Source organism: Delphinus delphis, chromosome 14 (assembly GCF_949987515.2).
Source record: "Delphinus delphis chromosome 14, mDelDel1.2, whole genome shotgun sequence".
NCBI classification, from domain to species: domain Eukaryota; kingdom Metazoa; phylum Chordata; class Mammalia; order Artiodactyla; family Delphinidae; genus Delphinus; species Delphinus delphis.
In genome coordinates, this window is record NC_082696.1 from 49,839,400 (window position 1) to 49,860,433 (window position 21,034).

Below are 21,034 nucleotides of genomic sequence, written 5' to 3' on the forward strand. Positions count from 1 at the left end.
CGATATTAAAATAGATATTAATGCCATTTTACAGTTGAAGCTAAAAAAAATTAAGTTATTTGCCCAAGGCCCAAGCAGGAGAGAGCTAGGATTCAAATGAGATCTGCCGTACACTTAAGCCTACACTCTTTCTAGTACATTATATCACCTCCCTAGTCACAGAGAGTTATAAGTAGAAGAATTGTCTGGTCTACTCATTTTATTTCAAATGAAAATAAAAAGGTAAAATACTTCCTTTTCCATCTATTTTACTTATTTAGTAAAGAGTAGATGGCCACAGGCAATCTTCTCTAAACGTTTCTGCTTACCCCTTCTCTTAATATGACAACCAGAAAAATACTGGTACCTAACCAGAAAATTATTATTAGATGCTGTAAGAATTAGTGCAGATGCTTATGTAGTAATGTATTCCTAATAGTGTTGACCACCATTATTTCTATACACAAAACCTAATAGTCTTCATTGCACAGTTGATTTACTGAACTGACAAGCACTTAAATTCTAGAATTGTTAAGTCAGGATTTTAAGACTAGAACTAAATTATTTAATAGAGAATAGAAGAAAAAGTCATTTACTTAGAAATCCCATGCATATATTTTCATCTTACATTTCTCATAGCAGAAAGTACAAAATGTATATTCATTTTTCCATAATACCTAACAAGAAGAAATGCTTATTTCTTTTAAAATACTAAGACTACTCACTAAAATCAGTACCTGAAAAACTTTCAATATTTGTTAATACTGAAAAAAAGTTCACATATGTTGCCACTTCTTAAGAATGAAGGAGACCTGACTTCCTGTTTCTGTTGTTAATCTGCATCATGTTAGAAAGAAGGAACAGGCAGGGGTTCCAGGAAGGTGTGATGACTCTGAATTCGGTTTAGAAGCTGCTGTGCCACCGGTTTGAATTCTGTTTCCCAATGTAGTTTGTGATAGTTTTTTAGGTCTTGGTCAAAACTCCCATTCAGTGCTAGTTCTTCATCTGTATCAGAAAAATTAACATTACAGCAATTATTTAGAAACATAATCCTACTGAATTAAGTTTAATTTTTGATGGCATGAGTTAAACTCATCCTGGATCATCTCTAATTCCAACAAGGCTTTTTTTTTTAATGGGAGTAGTTCTTTAACTCTTTTCTGTTCTTTACAAAACTTTTAAGTAAGTATAGGTTAGTCTCTTAATTTAAAAAAGATAATAATCTTCTCACAAAAAAAATCCTAGATTGACTTGAGCTCTTACTTCAATTTATCCCTAACGTTTACATGTAAGTCTACATCCAAAAGTCAGATCACAATTTCTCAGAATAAACAAAGTATTAATAGTTTATTTCCTCATCTGCACATTAGAAAAGTTAATTACTTCAGTGGTTAACAGATATAAAAGAAGTTAGGAAATCTTTGGGGTAAGTAGCACAGCTGAATTTGACACTGTAAACTTGATTAAAAATCAAATTGCTCATTTCAGAGCAAGCCAGACATACTTCTTTGAAAAGACAACCCCTCTCCCTGCCACCTTATGCTCTCACCAATAAAAGTGAAAAGTGGGAGACTGAGAATCCTAAGGAGTATCAGAATCCCAAGTGAGTCCATGGATAATGCAGAAAAGCACTTGTAAAAAAAAAAATGCAATATTACAACCTTGATTTGCTTTTTTTTTTTTTTTTTCTTGCGGTACGCGGGCCTCTCACTGTTGTGGCCTCTCCCGTTGCGGAGCACAGGCTCCAGACACGCAGGCTCAGCGGCCATGGCTCACGGGCCTAGGCGCTCCACGGCATGTGGGATCTTCCCAGACCGGGGCACGAACCCGTGTCCCCTGCATCGGCAGGCGGACTCTCAACCACTGCGCCACCAGGGAAGCCCTTGATTTGCTTCTTAATCCAAGGGCACTCTGAATTCTGTGAATGTCATAAGTATATCCAACCCACGTAGGAAGACAAATGGCTACTGAGGTTTCTGCACCGACCTGCCACTGCATTTTTCTTTGTTTATATTGGACCCCATGTGAAGGACTTCAGGACAATGCACTGGCCTGCCAGTCAGAAGGTTGCTCTGCTACTTCCTAGGTCTGAGGCCTTCTTAAGTGGTAACCACTAAGTCCTAAAGTGACCACAAATATTGCTACTTGCATAATTCGCAAACTTTTTTCACAAGGCCAATTAAAATCCTACCATAAAATGCTTCATTAGTGTTTACATCACATTTTCTACCCTGAATATTTTCAGTACACAGAGTGTACTTTGGCACTATTGGTGTTAGTGTCACCATCCAGGATAAGATAAGTCTGGAATCCCAGTCTGTACCTTCCCCTCCTCTCCTCCAGCCAAGTGGACAGCTATGCAGCTCTGAGATAAGTTCCGGGCAGACACACACACTTCAGCGAGGCTCTCCATGGAGACCCCTGTAAGCAAACCTGGTTCTCCCCACCCATTTGATAATCAGGGCCTTGAAAGAAAGAGAATACAGATGGTGTTCAATGCCTTCAAAGTCCTTCACGTTGGGCTACTTCCAAACAAAAGGAGTCTGTGAGACTCTGAGTGCTTTTGAATTTCTAGATCTTCTTCCTGCTCACTCTTCTCCAGATTTTCTGAGCACTAAACTTTCATTAAAAATGAATTCTCTTGTTTCATGCCCTTCTTACCCAAGCAGCTTAGGGCCGAGGGCTGCCCAGGCACCCCACAGTCCTTTCCTCTGCCCAGGGCTTTTGGTTGGATTTGATGGTTTTAGCCAAGTCACTATTTTAGTGTTTTAGGGTTTTTTAATCTAACGTCAAGACTATGTTACTTTTCTTGAGGCTTAGCACATAATTAGTTAATCTACACTCAGACCCTATTAATTGTAAATTGGGTTAGGCAAGATAACAAAAGTGGCCAAATACCTATAGGTAAGATAAAAGCAGTCTCAAGTTTCAAAGTAAATACAGCAAATGCCTAAAATGTGTCATATTGCACTAGGTATTAAATTTTGGAACTTGTACTGCAAAGAATAGCAGAGGCTAATCCAAGAAAAATTTAGGTCTATGATTTTCAAACTTTTTTTTTTTACTGTGACCTAAGAAGTCCATATTACATGATGACTATATATGCACACTTAAATATTCATATACAAATAGCAAATGTTTCACAATAGAATACTTACTTTACTTATTTAACTTATTTATATATTACTACATGTACTATATATTTTTTTTAATTATTTATTTATTTTTGGCTGCGCTGGGTCTTTGTTGCTGTGTGTGGGCTTTTTCTAGTTGCAGTGAGCGGGGGCTACTCATTGCAGTGGCTTCTCTTGTTGTGAAGCACAGGCTCTAGGCGCACGGACTTCAGCAGTTGTGGCATGTGGGCTCAGTAGTTGTGGCTCGCGGGCTCTAGAGGTAGGTCCAGTAGTTGTGGCGCACGGGCTTAGTTGCCCTCCAGCATGTGGGATCTTCCTGGACCAGGGATCGAACCCATGTCCCCTACATTGGCAGGAGGATTCTCAACCACTGCACCACCAGGGAAGCCCCATGTACTATATTCTGATATTCTGTTTCTTTGCTACTTCATTTTTTAAAGATGCTGGTCACAGTGTGAAAAGTGCTGATTTAGATAACAAATTATTCTTAAACTTTCTTTGTGCACAACATACTTCCAAATACTAGAATTTTAGGTAAGATATTAGAAAGGATTAAAGGACTCAAAACAAGTTTGTCAGTGACCATTATAACACAATCTCTATCTATTACAGTTGAAGGATCCTGCAGCAGCAATAAAAGCTTCCTCTACTCACTGCACCATTTCCTAGCTTGCTGTTCAGCACCAGGTGGCTCTTGAAGGTTCGATTATTGTTGTGACTATTAGAAGGCACAGTCCTTACATGTTCCAGAAGCACCTGATGGCTCTTTGGCATGGCCTTGGTGGTGTGATCCTCTAACTTGAACACTGGGTCCCCCTCTACCCCGTCATATAACCTAGGTGCTAAGTTCCACATACCACAGACGAACGTAAAATAACCTAGTGTCGTTTACATTCACAATAACAAACTGCACACACTAATCACCATTTTCAGGCAATCCTGAGAGAAGCTCACAGTAGCCTAGTGTGCCAGGGCACACCACTTAAGAACTTCAAGATAAACACATTGCTAATGAGTTTATAAGAAGCGGCTGCAGTACATCAGGAAGTTTCAGACAACATTCTTTTTAAGCCACTTTTCTAAAAGACTGTCAACATCCCAACCACATTGAGGACCATTACTTTCTTTTTCCAGTTCCCCATCAAGAAAAAGTTGGTTAACTTATTACATTGCTTTATCAATTACCCTACCATTATTTCTAAAAACAGTGCTCACACTTCAGTGTGGGACTTTTGTGATCTAACAGCTCATCCTGTTTTCAGCTCTTTTTGTAGAAGAGTTGAAATTTAAGTATACTCTCACTCATATATCAATTTCACCTGGTGCCACCCAACTGGCCAGACGCAGCTACAACCCTGTCAGAAGTAAGGGTCTGATGCCCACACCGTGGAGAGAAGAGCCAGCAAGCAGCCGGTCCTCCACAGTGTGATGACCTGGCTCCCTGATGCACTATGTTGATTTTTGTTCCCCATGCCTCTGTCCCCTTCCACGGCAGGGTAGAGTAAGGGTATACTATGTAATGGAACAGCAGAAAAACACAGGGGCTAGATGTTTACTTTCAGATGAAGAGCCCTGGCCTTGCTACAGTATGATCTTACACAAGTCACCTAACCCTCCTAGACCTACCTACCTCATCTGTCACCTAGCTGATGACCTTAGAGAGATCTTACAAGGATAGAATGAACGTGCTTTTAAAAGTATACAGCACTATTAAAGATACCACTCTTGTCAGTTAATCCACAAGCATCAAGAACCTGCTTTGCACAAGGCAATATCCTTCCCCCAAAGTGTCTCCACCGGAGTGGGGAAAAAGAGATAAAAGTTACAAAACAATAATACAGAACAAGTTACACAGCTCATGATTAATTGCTATATAAGTAGTATAGATTTCTTATGACCGTGGGCTTGAAAAGCTCATGGGAAGGGCCTGCAAGGGCCGGCAGCATTGGGCCAGGTAGGTAAGGGATACGGCACGAGCAAAGGTACAAGGTTAGGGAAGCACGCGAAGCCCAACCCGGCTGTAGGGAAGGTTGGGGGAGGGAAGAGGTAGGAACAGGCCTGTTACAGTCGAGTGTCCGCCCGGTGTGCTGCCCCTTGCCGCGCAGCCGGCCGTGCCCACATCCCTTCAAGGTGCCACACGGCCCCACCATTTTGTTATATATCATTGACTGCCCCAGACTTAGGTGCCAAAGCAAACCACAGACAGCCTGTGGTCGAGGCAGCTGCTGCCTGAGGCACGAAAGCCCGACACCGCAGGAGAGTGACTCACGGAACCAGTCACATCTCCCCAGTGGGACACAGAAAGTCATGCCAACAACAGAGGAGACAGAGTCCCACTCACGGAGCGCGGCAAGAAGAAGACTCAAGGCAGCTGAAGCCACGGCCATGCAGGAGCCTAGAGGGAACGAGGGGGAGGAAGGGCTTTTCCTACAAGAGCTGACAGAGCACGGCTGGGTCTCAGCAGGGTGGAGCAGATGACGCCCGCTACTGAGGGGGCCACTGGGGGGTCTCTGGTTCCACCTGGAACAACCTTCCTGGTCCTGAGTGCCTGTCCAGCAGGCTCTGGGCAATGCGCTTGTTTCCCAGCTTCCTTCTTCCCCAGACATCCTCACCTTCAACTCCTTCATTAACCAGGGCAGAGGTTCTCAGTGCTGCCTGAAGAGCAGACTCACCTGTGGAACTTTTTAATGGTGCAGATAATCAGCCTCCCACCCAGAGCTCCTGAATCAATTCCGGGGGATGGGGCCAGGACAAGTGTTTTGTTGTTGTTGTTTTTGTTTTTTAATTCCACAGCTGATTCCAATGTTCTGCCACAGTTGAGAACTGAATTAAGGCAAGTTGAGCAGGCTTCTGCGCCTGGCAACCTGAGAAAGCTTCACGTCCACGGAGCAGACTGTGAGCCTCAATGATTTAAAGTCACGCTCATTTTTCCTACTCTTATGCAAAATTTTATTTACCTGGAAAAAAGCAAATTTCACATCAACCTAGCACACCCGATTCTTTCAAATAGCTTCAGGTTCCGAGTTCCTGTTTAATAACATGTTGTTACGACACAGCGTTTATGAAGCACTTTCACAACCGTGATTTGAGGCCTTGCTGTCTGTCAGGCTCTGGTATCAGGTTCTTTGTACAGGTCTGCTCATTTATTAGCCTTACAGGTCTGCAAAGTGGACATCAATCATCCCCATCTTAGACATGAGAAATATAAGCTCAGAGAGGTTAAGCCCAAGGTTAAAAGCTTGATAAAGCGAGGCCTTAACTCAGAATTGTCTGACTACAGCCTTCTGGTCTTCCTGGAGTGTTCTTAGGATGCTTGTTTGATTTTCACGACTCTCTGCAACAGGGCAGGGATATCACGTCCCCATTTTACAGACGAAAAGACGGGTTCTGAGAGATTCTCCTGTCGAGTCACCCCCCCCGCCCCGAGAGAGGCTGGATTTGAATCCACAGCCTCTGAGTCAAACCGTCTTTCCACACGGCCTTGCTGATCCAGCACAGTGCCTAGGCAATGGTAGGGACGCCTCTGTTTTGGAAAAGAGATTATTTAAACACTCAAACTCATTTACTGACCCAAACCACTGCTGTTAGACCTAACCCAGGATGAAAAAATTATCCTAAAAATAGAAATTTTTCAAGGTAAGACACTCTCATCTTTCCTTTGGTTTGCATCAGTGATTTCCCACCGTTCAATGTAGGGCCCCACTGTAATGTCACATAGTTTCACAGACCCTCCCTCACATAATTAACATAGATGCTAATGAACACGTACGGGTTCATGAAAAGCGTGACTTAATTCAGGGTAGCTCTCAGCTGTATTTCTCAATTACGACAATGTCTATATACTTTTTAAACAACAGCAATACATTTATGCCTAGATCTTCTATTTATGCAGTTTACAGAAAATGCAAACAAGGGGGAAAAGCCACAGAAGAAATCATGACATCAGGCAATGAGTTAAAAGTCCTTGCATCCCACTGTAAATAACATTCAGCCTCTTCCAGAGAGCTCCAAATTATAATCATCTTTAACATGCTCTTGTTATTTATAGAAACAAAGCCACCCAAATGCCTACCAATCTTTACCCATACAGGTCACAGAAAACAATTTTTTCTCATTTTGATAAAGCTCACAGTCAGGGTCTTACCTAAAAACGATGAGAGCAGGACTAAGAGTGTGTTGGCGGCCTCATCTCCAAAGCATGACGAAGCACTGGTGATATTTTCACTGAAGTTCCATAAAGTTTTGCACACCAAGCAGGCCAGCTGCCAATCAGTGGGACCAAAATCCCTTAAACAATCCACTAACCTGAGTTAATAAAAGTCAAATTGAGAAGTTATTAGGACAGGATCTCTTTAATTTTTATATTTTTAACATGATGCTTAACTTTCTGTGATATTTCATATGCATTATATATAATTCAGTGTTATTAAAATTAATTTCATATCTACAAATTTAAGCAGCTCTAAAGTAGCAATAACCTACTTCTGAATTATTTTAAACATCCAATGGAACCTAAATCCCCTCTTTAGCCCTAGCTTGGCACTTCCAAATGTTGAAATACCTCTGCCTGGGAGAAGTGAGGAAAGGGACCCAAGCTCCCCGGAGTACTACGTCCTCTGAATCCTGACAGAGTCAGGACTCCATGCCTTGAACTTACTTTTTAATGCCACCTCCTTCTTTTAGGATGACACGCTTGTCTTTATCCACGGTGAGGTTTAGAAGAACACCACAGGCAGAAAAGCAAATATCCTGACGCTTAGCATCCAGCAGAGCAATCATGAACTTGTGAACTGGGAGGGCAGAGAACGAATGCAGGCCAGTAAAGCTCAGGGGCCCCAGCTGTATTTCATTTCTCAAATGGCAAAGGGTAAATGGGGAGCAGCTTGCAAAACTGGAAACCCTGCTCGGGGACTCGGTCCACTCTTCCTAAGTGGACTTCACCCACTGCTCAGAAGCACCTTCCCCAACATCCACCACTTCAGAACCTGCTCCCTGCCCCCCAGGCCCCCTGTCCCCTGATATTGCTGTATCTGCCGCAGGCGTCAGCTCCCCCTCCCAGGCAGTGGTAGAGCCCCCGCCCATGGAGAGGAGGGAACCACGGGCCTTCTAATCACACAGGTGCCATTCATTTCATCTCTACACAGGTGCCATTCATTTCATCTCTAACTTCTGGTTGTTCTCCAGGGCCCTTATGAACCTCCAGCAGCAACTTTCTTTAAATACACAGCCCTGGGAGAGGGGAGCACAGGCTCCAGTGGAGATCTTCCTGGAAGTCTTCCAGAGCCACGGTTTGTAAGAGAAGACTCACGCAGACCGCAGGAAACAAGCCTGTAGTGAGGCCGGACTTCCAGGGTAGGGGATGTCTCATATCAGGACAGGCTCCCAGCCTTCCCTTACTCCTAGAAATGGAACTGTTTGTCCTGTCTTCTCATCCCCCAGCAGGGGCTGGGCAAAGGGTTGGGGGAGAATGAATAAGGTGTGTGCTCTGTTCTACTGCTCACCTGAGAGGTGGCCACCCTGTGCTGACCTTGGCCTACTGATGTGTCACACAGTAAGCTTGGCAAAGGCTGCATCACATGTAAGTGTGTTTTTAAGAGTCCAAAGAATATACACTAGGGCTTCCCTGGTGGCGCAGTGGTTGAGAGTCCGCCTGCCGATGCAGGGGACACGGGTTCGTGTCCCGGTCCGGGAGGATCCCACATGCCGCGGAGCGGCTGGGCCCCTGAGCCATGGCTGCTGGGCCTGCGCGTCCGGAGCCTGTGCTCCACAACAGGAGAGGCCACACAGTGAGAGGCCCGCGTACCGCAAAAAAATAAAAAATAAAAAAGAATATACACTAAAATGTTAACAGTTATCTCTGGGGTAGTGTTTTTTTTAATCTGTATTATCCAAAGTTTCTATCATGAACATAAATAATTAGGTATTTTTTACCGTTTTTACATGAAATATTTAAGACATACAAACAGTATGTTTAGTATACACTCTTGTGTACCTGCTACCCAGTTTAAGAAATAAAACATTACAGATTCAATTTTATATTTGGGGGCAACCATTCAAATGTAACTTTGTCTTAAATGTGGAGTTTATCATTTCCAACTACATTTATACCCTATTCCATTACCCTGTGAGTATTACATAAATAATATCCAAGGTTGTTTTGCAGGTTTTAAAACTATATTAATGGCATTATTTCATATATGTCCTCCGACTACTAGCCTTTTTGCTCCTATATTACACGTTTGAGGTTGACGCATGGTGATACATGAACTTCTAGCTCATTTATTTTCATTGCTGTAGAAGCTTGGTTGCATGAATATACTGTAATGTATTTATCCTCTTACCTGTTGATGGACATTTAGGTTATCTCCAGTTTTCACTATTACAAGCAGTACTATAATAGACATTCCAGTACATGATGGAGAATGTCTTTTGAGTCCATTCCCATGGACAGAAATGATGTGTACAGATTACTTGTTTCTCTTCAACACACGCACACGCACACACACACAGGCACACATGCGCCATCTCAAAACTCAGAAGACCACTTGTGAAGGAGAGGGAAACGCTAAGAACACAGCCTAGGTCCGTCTTGGCCTCCTGAGCTGAGAGCCTTACGGATGGATGGAACAGAATGTGAGGCATCACTTGTGCCAAAGCAGAAACAAGTATCACGTTGTCATGACCCAAGCTGCAAAACCGCTCAGCTGTTTATTGGCAAGACATGCCTGTTTATGAATGTGAGTGTCATTAACTCACCATTTTTCTGCACAATGAAATCACAGATATCATGGTCCTGGGAGAGATTTCCAAAAACGCGCACAGCCTCCAGGATTCCATCCATGTTGTGACTCACAAGAAGCTTTAAGAGCACTGGGTTTTGTGACCAGAGAAATAAAATTAGTGAACTTAAGTTTCAATTTAAAGGCTATTAGAAACCAATATCATGCTAAATACTGATAATTTTAAAATTAATAATAAAATTCCAACTATAGGGGACGTTAGCCAGAACTAAGAAACTAATGTGTCCCCATATTCAACTTTCTTAGAATTAAATCAGGCTCTTAGATAGTAGCACCAGAAACCAGAAAATATAAATGCTTCCAGTTCTGTGTTTAGTTAGTAAAGTCAAAACCTTAAATGAACATGCATCTACCCAAACCCAACTCTGAACCTTACATTCCGCAATATATAGCTTTTTGTCTTGAATTATGGAATTCTTCACTTGGTAGTAAGATAAGTTGTTGATCGCTGCCGTAGTGTTGATCACCAGCTCCTCACAATCATCAATGGACTTAGATTCTGAAATAAAGTGAGGACAAGGGTGTCAAAGACTCACTGCAGGGCAGAAGCCACAACATCCTCACTGCAACCCCAGCAGTGGCAGGGACAAGCCGTTGTCCCAGGCAAGGGCTGTGTGAGGGCAGTGTTTGCCCTCGCTGTTTGCTGCTTTATTTCCCATGACTCTTCCTGCAGGGAAATGCACCAAAGGCAGGGGACCACTCTGGGCCAGGGTTTGGAACACTCTAAGCTCAGTCCCTCCAGCCAAGGGTCTGGAAACGTTGGGCTGATCTAGTTCCTGTGTACAAAGGTGCCAACACCACTGAGCAGAGCTTGTTTGCCCTGACCAAGAGGTCCCCCGGGCCCCCCACCCTGGAAGTCTGTTCCCCAGACCTGCCCCCCTCCCAAAAGAATGGCCCTCAGGTCATAATCCATCTATAACTCCTATCAACGCTGCCTTCGAAACACGCAGTCTGATCGCCTCTCAGCTCCTCTGCTACCACCTAGTCCATCTTTCACCTCCTCAGTGGCTTCTCTTCTTCTGCCTTTGCCTCTCTGAGCCTGTCCTCAACATGGTGGTGCTTTAAAATTCACTCAGATAACACCACTCATCTCATCCAGCCCACAGGCCTGACCCAGCTGCCCCAGTCCTTACCTCCCTGGCCTCATTTGCTGCTCCAGCCCCCAGCTCCCCCCATCCCCATGCCAACCTCACCAGTCTTCTTGCTCTTTTTGAACATGTCAGCCTGATCCCGCCCAAGAACCTCTGCACTGATAGTCCCCCTGTCTGGCATATTCCTTCCTCCAGTTATCCAGGCTCACTCCTCATGTCCTTTGGGCTGTTGCTTAGCTGTCACCTTATTGGACATACTTTCCTCAGCCACTCTATATAAAATAGCACTGTTACGCACTTTCCCCTCCCCCTCTTCTCTGTAACACATGTGACCACCTGACTTGTTATGTGTTTAATGTCTGTCTTCCAGCTCTAAGGTGTAAGCTCCACAAGACTAGGGACTTCTTCTATTCATCACTGCATTCCCAGCATCTAGAACAGTGTCTGCACAGAGCGGTGCTCAATAGATAACTAATAAGAACCTACTGTACAGCACAGGGAACTCTACTCAATACTCCGTAATGACCTACATGGGAAAGGAATCTAAAAAAGAGTGGATGTGTGCATATATATAAACACAATATTGTAAATTAACTATACTCCAATAAAAATTTAAAAAAAGAAAAGAAATCATTCCCTCTGGAACTCCCCCCAGAAATATCGACTAACAAAACAGAAAACTGTAGCATTTCAGTGTCTTGGGGTGGATCAGAATAAAGCCTAGATGATAAATTTTTGAAGCAAAATAATAATAATAAACTTCATTGTTGTAAAAAATAAATAAATAAATGTTTGCTGAATGCAAGAATGAATGAATGAATGAATGAACCTTTAGCTTAGCACATAAGACCCTTAGTTATTTTGTCCCTGCCTTCCACTCAGCCTCCAGACTCATCTCCTGGTGACTGAGACCACAGTGCAGAGAAGGGCAGATGCAGGGATGCCAGTCCGGAACCTCCTGTGGTGTTCCAGATGGCAAATAAAGCTGAGGCTGGGGTGACAGCGGAGATGGAACAGGGAAGCCAGGCTGGAAAACTATTTAGGGAGGAAAACGGACAGTGTGTGGTGAAGACTAGATTGGGGGATGAGGGAGAGGAATCACTCAGGATGAGCTCTGGGTTTCTGGATTACATAATTGGATGGACGGCAATCCCATACTCTGAATTAATGGGAAGAAAGGCCAGGTGGAGGAAAGGTCATGAGTTAGACATCTTGAGGTGCTTCTCAAGTACCCACAGTTGATGAGATTAGGTAAGGCAGGTGGACATACGGGTCTGGGAGTCAGAGGAAAACGCCAGGAGTCTGGTTATACTAAACTAGCTATAGCAGCCTCTGCCTCTCACCTCTGACCCTGCACACGCCCCCTCCACTTCACCCCCCGCCCTGCCCCGTGCCTGGAGTACATTCACCCCCCTCTCCACCCAGGCATCGGTCACCGCCTGACTGGGAAGCCCTTCCCCAGCCTGGGAGGGAATAACCTCAGTGCCCACGCATGTCTTGGGCCCTGATTTGCCCACTGGGTTTTACTGGTTAAGAAGTACCTTGTACCTCTTTTTTTAAAAAATTCAAGTATAGTTGATAAACAATATTACCTCAGGTATAGAACACAGTGATTCAATATTTTTACAAATTATACTCCATTTAAAGTTATTATAAAATATTGGCTATATTCCCTGCGCTACACGATATATCCTCGTTGCTTATCTATTTTATACACAGTAGCTTGTACCTCAATCCCCTACCCCATCTTGCCCCTCCCCCTTGCCTCTGTCTACTGGTAACAACTAGTTCTCTATCTCTATGAGTCTATTTCTGTTTTGTTGTCTTCATTTGTTTGTTTTCTTTTTTTGGATTCCACATATAAGTGAAATCATTACAGTATGTCTTTCTCTGTCTGACTTACTTCACTTAGTATAATACCCTCTAGGTCCCTCCGTGTTGCTGCGAATGGCAAAATTTCATTCTTTTTTATGAGTAAGGAAGTGCCTTTTATCTCTTGTATGAAACCAAAGTTCCTCCGGGATAAGAGGGAGGCTGTGAGCTGAGCAGGAGGACTCTGCGAGCTCTTACATTCTCTGATTTAATTCTCCCTCCTTTCGGCCTTCTTTTCATTAAAGAGAATGACCTTTCTACGTTTACTCTATTCAAAGGGAAATTCAGGCATTTGTTACGCTACAGAAAACACGTACTGGCCCTTCAGCCAGTGGTTCCTCCACCCACAGCAGCCAGCATGGGCCCAGCACCTGGCAGACACTCAATGAATACCTGGAGAAAGAAAGAATAAATGAGGCCCTAATTGCCTGGTTTGTTAGTTTAAATACATGGGAAGGGAATAAAGAACAGAATTATCTTGGACTTCAGTATGGATTCTACAGCAAGGAAATATCCTACTGGCCTCAGGTTTCTAGAAGATCTGTAAAAAGATCCCAGGTGTTTTTGAGGGAGGCAAGGTAAAAGTAGGGACATAGGACCCCCAAAAGTATCCTCGCTTGCTTCGCTGCGACTCTGGAGCTGGAATCCTGATCTTCTACCTGCTGGCTGCGTGACCTTGTTCAAGTCATTTAAACTCCTTGGGCCTCAGTTTCCTTGTCGGCAAAGTGGGATAATAACTGCACCTACATTACAGATTTGTTACAAAGTTTAAATGCGTTAATACTTGTGAAGGGCTTATAAAAGTGCGTGGCACACTGTGGGTGCTAAATAAACATCTGTTAATGAACAGGAGGGCTGTCCAGAATGATGGCTCATGGGGAATGGCTTGAGTGAATGTCTAAAACTTAGCAAAGAGGAATTCTCATCCCTGGTTCCCTCCATCCCTGGACTGATGACAAAAGATCTTGGGCAGTGTCTAGGAATCTGTTTTTTTCTCTTGCCTTGGTAGGAGAATTTATTAGTTTGCCCAGAAAAAGGAATGTAGCTCTTATGTGTCACCACCCCGCTGTAGGACCTCACGTTTGGGAGCAGGGATAACGTCTGGCATCTGGGGCAAGAGGAGAGACATTCACAGCTACTAGGCATCTATCATGAACAGCACCAAGCACTTTCCATGCATTTAACCCCACAGAAGTTATTTATTAATAACGCTTTAAATGCACTTACATTTAAACCCACAATAATTAATACTCTAAAGGTGCACCTGCCTCAGTCAGCTCAGGCTGCCATAACAGAATGCCGTAAACTGAGTGGCTCAAACAACAGGAAATTATTTAACAGCTCTGGAGGTGAAATGTCCAAGATCAGGGAGCCAGTATGGCTGGGTTCTGGTGAGGGCTCTTCCTGGCTTGCAGATGGCTGCGTTCTCTCTGTGCCCTCATCTAAACCTAATTATCTCCCAAATGCTCCATCTCCAAATACCATCACCCTGGGGGTTAGCGCTTCAACACGTGAATTTGAGGGACACAGTTTAGTCCACAGCAGCCTCCTAATATCCCATTTTCTCCTCCCAGATGAGAACATTGAGGCTTAGACAAAAATACCTTGCCTGATTTCATAGAACACACGTGTGAATCCAGGGCTGCCCGACTCATCCATCCTGCTCTTTCCACAGCACCTTGCTGAGTGCCTATTAGAGCCAGTTGGGGCAATAATTTGCCTCCAAAGAGCATGAGGCACCCACCCAGCCCTCTGTAGCGGATTCATGAATATAAGAGAATCTGGAATTTGGAGATTCCACTAAGGCAGCAAATCGCTGCATCTGGGCGCTTGCTGAGAAGGCTGGTCCTTACTAGAAATATTTTTTATTTTAAAACACCCTCTGCAATGAGACTGGCCTCTGGAGGGGAGTCCTGGGGTACAAGCAACTCCTCTGTGAGGGGAGTAGGGCTGGGGAGAGGTGGAGGACAAGGTCCCAAGGGATGCCTTTCCCACGTGCCTGGGGGGAGGGTGCAGTGCAGCAAAGGTGTCAGGCTGGGAGGAGTGAGGACTAAGTGAGCACAGGGGACTATCAGGGCAACAGCTGCCTTGCCCTCAGGCAAGTGAGCAGGTCAGAGTCAAGCCGGCCCTGGCCTGCTTTCCAAAGCCACTACCAGGCTGGCTAAGGGAGGCAGGCGCTCTGAAGACCAGCTCCCTCTCCCAGGATCTGATCGCCCTTCTGCACTGATGCAGGGACTCCAGGTAGGAACCAGCAGAGACAAGTTTCGGGGGGCCTCGTAGGGCTCAGGACATTCGTCCCTGCAGCTGAGCTGCCAAGGGGAGGGTGCAGGCGTATGACCCTCTGTCAAGGTCACTTCACCCCACCACAGCTTTTCATGGGAGGTCAAATCGTTCACGAGATAAAACAGACAAGGGATCCCACTGCCTGCCCAAACAACTGCCCAGCATGGCAGGCTAGAGAGAAGGGTTTCGTCACTTGGGCTTAACCTCAGACAGCACTGAGCTCTAACATGCAGAGACTGAAGCATTCTCAAGTGAGACCTTCCACCACCCACATCAGGACCAGCCGGGGAGCTTTAAAAAATGCAGACTCCTGGGTTCCACACCTCACTTGATCAGTCACAACTTCTGAGGGTAGGGTGAAGAATCTGTGTCTTTCATAAGCTCCCTGCATGACTCTACGCACAAAGAAGTTTGCGAAGTACCAGATTTGAGTTTCACTGATCGCTTTAGAGCAAAAGAAAGAAAGTAGGCTATTCCCGAGTGACAGTAACCTCAAGAGGGTGCACTGGAGAGACCTCACATGGGAATCCCCCAGTGACCAAGACAGAGCACCTACCCTCCCAGAGGACTTGGTGATGGAGGAACGGAGGGGACAGGCCCTAGTCTCCTAAGGACTCTCTAGCCAGGACCCCTGGTTAACCCTTTCAGCTCTGGCCAAATCTGCTTCTCAGCCTTTCTTCTGCCTCCAAAGCATCAGTTTCCTAGAAGTCAAACACAAATTATCCATTGTACCTTTAGTTCATAGGAAGAAATGTAATTTCTAAGCTCAGAAGATACATATAAGACCAGGAATTTCCTCACTTCACACGTGAATATTAATAATTGCAGGAAGATGAATCATGCAGAGCTTTATTTCTTGACTATCCACAGTGATGTGTCCAGGGGTCTAAGGGCAGGTCCTCAGGCTCTCCCCAGGTAGCTAGTCAGGTGAAGCGATTTGGCCTGCCAGTAGATGAGAACTCACCGGGTGGGTTTCAGACACCTGCCAGCACCTCACTAGCCAGAGAGGCTAAAGGTGATTCTCTGAGCAGTGGGTTTCAACATTTAAGGGGCAGAAGAATCAACTGGGAGCAGGGGAGTAGTTGAAATGCATATTTCAAGACCCTAAAACCATCCCTCAGGTAAAGCCTTTTTCTGGGTAAGACCAGAAACTAGAAAGCGTATTTTAATGAGCCCCATAGCTGACTCTGAGGCAGCTGGATCCCTGACTTCTGGGTGGAGAAGAATTGATCCTCCAGATGCAGAAGGATCATCAGAAGACAGGGAGATAGTATGGTCCAAGTGCTGGAAGTTTTGAGGTTTTTAGAGAAACTGAATTTCTGGAACAGCTCGATGCAGGTTTGCACAGACGGTTTAACGTGCCGTCAGCAGCTTGGAAGACAGTCCCACACTAAATGTGTAGGTTTTTGAGTTATCATGTGGAAGTGATTAAGTCACAAGAAAAGACCTCAGTCGGAATTTAATAATCCTTCCTTAAGACCAGCAACATGCAGGGACTTCCCTGGTGGTCCAGTAGCTAAGACTCGGAGCTCCCAATGCAGGGGGCCCGGGCTCGATCCCTAGTCAGGGAACTAAGATCCCAAGTGCAGCAACAAAGATCCTGTGTGCCTCAACTGAGACCCCGCAGAGCCAAATAAATAAATAAACATTTAAAAAAAAAAACAGCAAAAAAGGATCAGCAACATGCAGAGTAACCCTGTCACTTACTAACTTTGTGACCTCTAAAAGTCACTTTATCTCACTAAGTCTGTTTCCTCCTCTGTGAAATGGCTAAAATAACAACAACCTACTGTCGCACAGCTCCTGTGAGGTAACAGATGTGAACATGCTTCTTAAACTGCGTGGCTATGATAGTGATCATTTTGTAATGTACAGAAATATCAAATCACTACGTTGTATACCTGGAACTAACATAATGTTTTCGGTCAATTATACCCCAGTTAAAAAATAAATAAAATAGGGCTTCCTTGGTGGCGCAGCGGTTGGGAGTCTGCCTGCCAACGCTGGGGACACGGGTTCGAGCCCTGGCCCGGGAGGGCCCCACATGCCGCAGAGCAGCTAGGCCCGTGCGCCACAACTGCTGAGCCTGAGCTCTGGGGCCCACGTGCCACGGCTGCTGGGGCCTGCACGCCTGGAGCCCGTGTTCCACAGTGGGAGAGGCCACGACGATGAGAGGCCCGCGCACCGCGGCAAGGGGTAGCCCCCGCTCGCCACAACTGGAGAGGGCCCGCGCACAGCAACGAGGACCCAACAGAGCCAAAAATAAATAAATGAATAGGTTTATTTTAAAAATTAAATAAGTAAATAAAATAAAAATAAATCACACAGCTCCACAACAAGGGAAGGCACGGTCACTTACACTCCCACACGCCAAAAGCTGGGCTCTGTGGCTCTGTCCTCTCAGCTTCCATGTTCTGTATACCCCATGCTGCTGGCACTTTTCATAAGCTTCTTGTCTATACACCTGATATTCCCCCACCACGTACCCTGAGTTCCCTGAAAGCAGATACCAACCTATACTTTTTTAAACGTTGTGCTGGCCTGAGTGTTTGTGTTCCCCTCCAAATTCGTATGTTGAAGCCCGACCCGCAATGTGACTATATTTGGAGATAGGGCCTGTGAGGTGGTAAAAGTCAAATGAGGTCGTAAAGGTGGGGCCCTCATCCCACAGGGCTGGTGCCCTTAGAAGAAAAGGAGGAGACACCAGAGCTCTCTCTCCACCATGTGAGGACACAGCAAGAAGGTGGCCATAGACAAGCCAGAAAGAGGAGTCTCAGCAGACACCAACCCTGCTGGCACCTTGACCTTGGAATTCCAGCCTACAGACTGTGAGAAATAGATTTCTATTGTTTAAGCTACCCAGTCTGTGGTATTTTGTTATGGCATCCTGAGCAAACTAAGACAAACCTCTTTTAACATACAGCATAGGACTGATTATGCAGTGAAGACTCAATAAATGAGTGGCAAAGTTCAAAGATTACCCCAACACATCATTTTCATCAGGCATGAATGCTTCTTCCACAACAACACAATCTTTCAGAGTCTGGTAAGTAGTGGTGAAGTAGATCACTCTAGATGGCAGTCAATTTCCTTGCACACTAGTAGGCAGAGGTGCCCATGGGAAATGACAAGGCCTAAAAAGTGGAAGGGGGGGTGCTATGGACTGAACTGTGCCCCTCCCAAATTTGTTTGTTGAAGCCCTCACCTCTAATGCGCCTGTATTTGGAGGTAGGGCTGTTAGGAGGTAATTAGGGTTAGATGGGTGAAGTCCTTATCCAATAGGATTGGTGGCATTAGAATAAGAGGAAGAGAGAGAGAAGGCAGCCGTCTATAAGCCAGGAAGAGAGGTCTCACCAGAACCAACCACACCGGCACCCTGATCTCAGACTTTCAGCCTCCAGATGTGTGAGAAAGTGTCTGTTGCTTGAGCCACCCAGCCTATGCTATTTTGTTGTGGCACCCTAAACAGACTGAGACAGGTTTGGGTGCCTAGCAGTGAGGTGCTACTGTAACAAATACCTAAAAGTATGGAGGTGGCTTTGGAACTGGGTAATGGGTAGAGGCTGGAGGAGTTCTGAGATGTATACAAGAAATACGGATGTTAAAGGTTGTGAAATAAAATTCATATTTTATGCCAAGACAAGAAAAATTTAAACATAGAACTTCTTCTCTGCTCTTTGGCCTCCTCTCTCCCCACACTGTGCTTTGTGTATCTGCCTTATGCATCGACCAAACCTCTCCCATCAGTAGGAATACCTGTTCAACCATAAAGAGCAACATTCTCCTAACATCAAGACGACTCCCTCCTTAAAAGATAACATTCCTTCTTGATCTTGTAAGGGGTCACATGACCCACCAGGATGATGCTTAGATCTGGATTATGTAAACTGTCAATAACACATCATTTGACGTACAGCCTTCTGCCTCAAAAAAACTTATGTAACTGTGCCTTGATTTCTAACCAGTGGAACAGTTCTCAAAGCTTTCTGAGATGCTCTTCCTGGGTTATAATCCTCAAATTTGGCTCGAATAAAATTTTCCAATTCTTTCTTTGATCCACTGATTTTTTTTTAATATAAACTTATTTATTTATTTATTTATTTATTATTTTTGGCTGCGTTGAGTCTTCATTGCTGCACGCAGGCTTTCTCTAGTTGCAGCGAACGGGGGCTACTCTTTGTTACAGTGAGTGGGCTTCTCATTGCAGTGGCTTCTCTTGTTGCGGAGCAAGGGCTCTAGGCTCACAGGCTTCAGTAGTTGTGACACACGGGCTCAGTAGTTGTGGCACACAGGCTCTGCAGTTGTGGCTCGCGGGCCCTATAGCGCAGGCTCAGTAGTTGTGGCGCATGGGCTTAGCTGCTCCGTGGCATGTGGGATCTTCCCAGACCAGGGCTCGAACCTGTGTCCCCTGCGTTGGCAGGCGGATTCTTAACCACTGCACCACCAGGGAAGCCCTCTACTGATTAATTTTTTGTCAACAGGGTGATTCCGGCAAAAGCTCAAAGACAAGAGAGAGCTGGAGAGAAAGCTTCCATCTTCTTAGAGAACACAGAAATAATCATGAATACAATGCTGTTAGAAAGATGGACATTAAAGGCCACTCTGACAAAGTCTCAGATGGGAAGGAGGAACAGGTCCTTGGAAACTGCAGGAAAGACGATCCTTGTTATAAAGTGGCAAAGAATTTGTCTGAATTGTTTGTGTTCTAGTGTTTCGTGGAAGGTCTAGTTTGTGAGCAACGATACTGGGTATTTAGCTGAGAATTCCAAGCAAAGTGTTTAAGGAGAGGCTTGGCTCTTCCTGACTTCTTACAGTAACATATAAGAAGAGAGGGATGAACTGAAGAAGTTGTTAAGCAAAAGGAACTAGAACTTGAAGATTTGGAAAATTCTCAGCCTGTCCATATTGCAAGAAAGAAGAAAGCCTGTGCTGGAGAGAATACCAAGGGTGTGGTTGGCCTATCACTCAGTAAAGAGTTTACGGGATTATGTGAGCAGAAACACTGCCAATTTGAACTGAAGCTGAGACAGGACCAAACGAAGGAAGGCTGTCAGACTCCTTGGATTTGACAGGACAGAGTGTACAGCTATTTGGCTGTGAATATGCACTATTCTTCTACTAGAGAAGAGAATGTCCCCAGTGGTGATTCAGAGATCACCAGGGCCACTGCCTCAGTTTCAACAGGCCACACTGGCCTCCACCCCAAAGCTTTGAGGGCAAGACTGCCCTGCAGAGCCCTGGTGGCCTAACTGACAGAGCTGTGGAGGAAGGGCCACTGTCCCAGTGGGTCTGCAAGGCAAAGCATCTAACCAAAGAGGATTATTCTCAAGCCTTAAGGTCTGATGGGGGCTTCCCTGGTGGTGCAGTGGTTAAGAATCCGCCTGCCAATGCAGGGGACACAGGTTCGAGCCCTGGTCCGGGAAGATCCCACATGCCGTGGAGCAGCTAAGCCCGTGCACTGCAACTACGGAGCCTGTGCTCTAGAGCCTGCGAGCCATGACTACTGAGCTCACATGCCACAAGTACTCAAGTCCACGCCCCTAGAGCCCAGCTTCACAACAAGAGAAGCCACCTCAATGAGAAGCCCACGCACCGCAACGAAGAGTAGCCCCCGCACTGCAACGAAGAGTAGCCCCTGCTCGCTGCAACTAGAGAAAGCCCGCACGCAGCCAAAAATAAATAAATAAAATAAATAAATTTGTTTTAAAAAAAAAAGATCTGATGGAATTCGCCTTACTAGGTTTGGGACTTGCTTGCGACCCATCACACTTTCTTTTTTTTCCTATTTCTCTCTTCTGGAATGGGAATGTCTATCCCGTGCCTGCCCCACCATTGTATCTTGCATATAACGTGTCTGGTTTCACAGCTTCAAGCA

The 21,034-nt window shown here is 45.0% G+C and overlaps 1 protein-coding gene across 1 annotated transcript in view; it reads right to left on the minus strand.

Annotated features, from left to right (window-relative positions):
• Positions 1 to 589: 589 nt before the first annotated feature.
• Positions 590 to 21,034, minus strand: part of ARMC2 (armadillo repeat containing 2) — a 106,746-nt gene continuing 86,301 nt past the window's right edge. Inside the window, exons 14-18 of the mRNA XM_060030130.1 lie at positions 10,290 to 10,412; positions 9,870 to 9,983; positions 7,771 to 7,903; positions 7,258 to 7,418; positions 590 to 984 (exon numbers count right to left, since the gene is read on the minus strand). Coding sequence (XP_059886113.1) covers positions 827 to 984; positions 7,258 to 7,418; positions 7,771 to 7,903; positions 9,870 to 9,983; positions 10,290 to 10,412 — 689 coding nt within the window. The 3' untranslated portion in view covers positions 590 to 826. The remainder of the gene's footprint in view (positions 985 to 7,257; positions 7,419 to 7,770; positions 7,904 to 9,869; positions 9,984 to 10,289; positions 10,413 to 21,034) is intronic.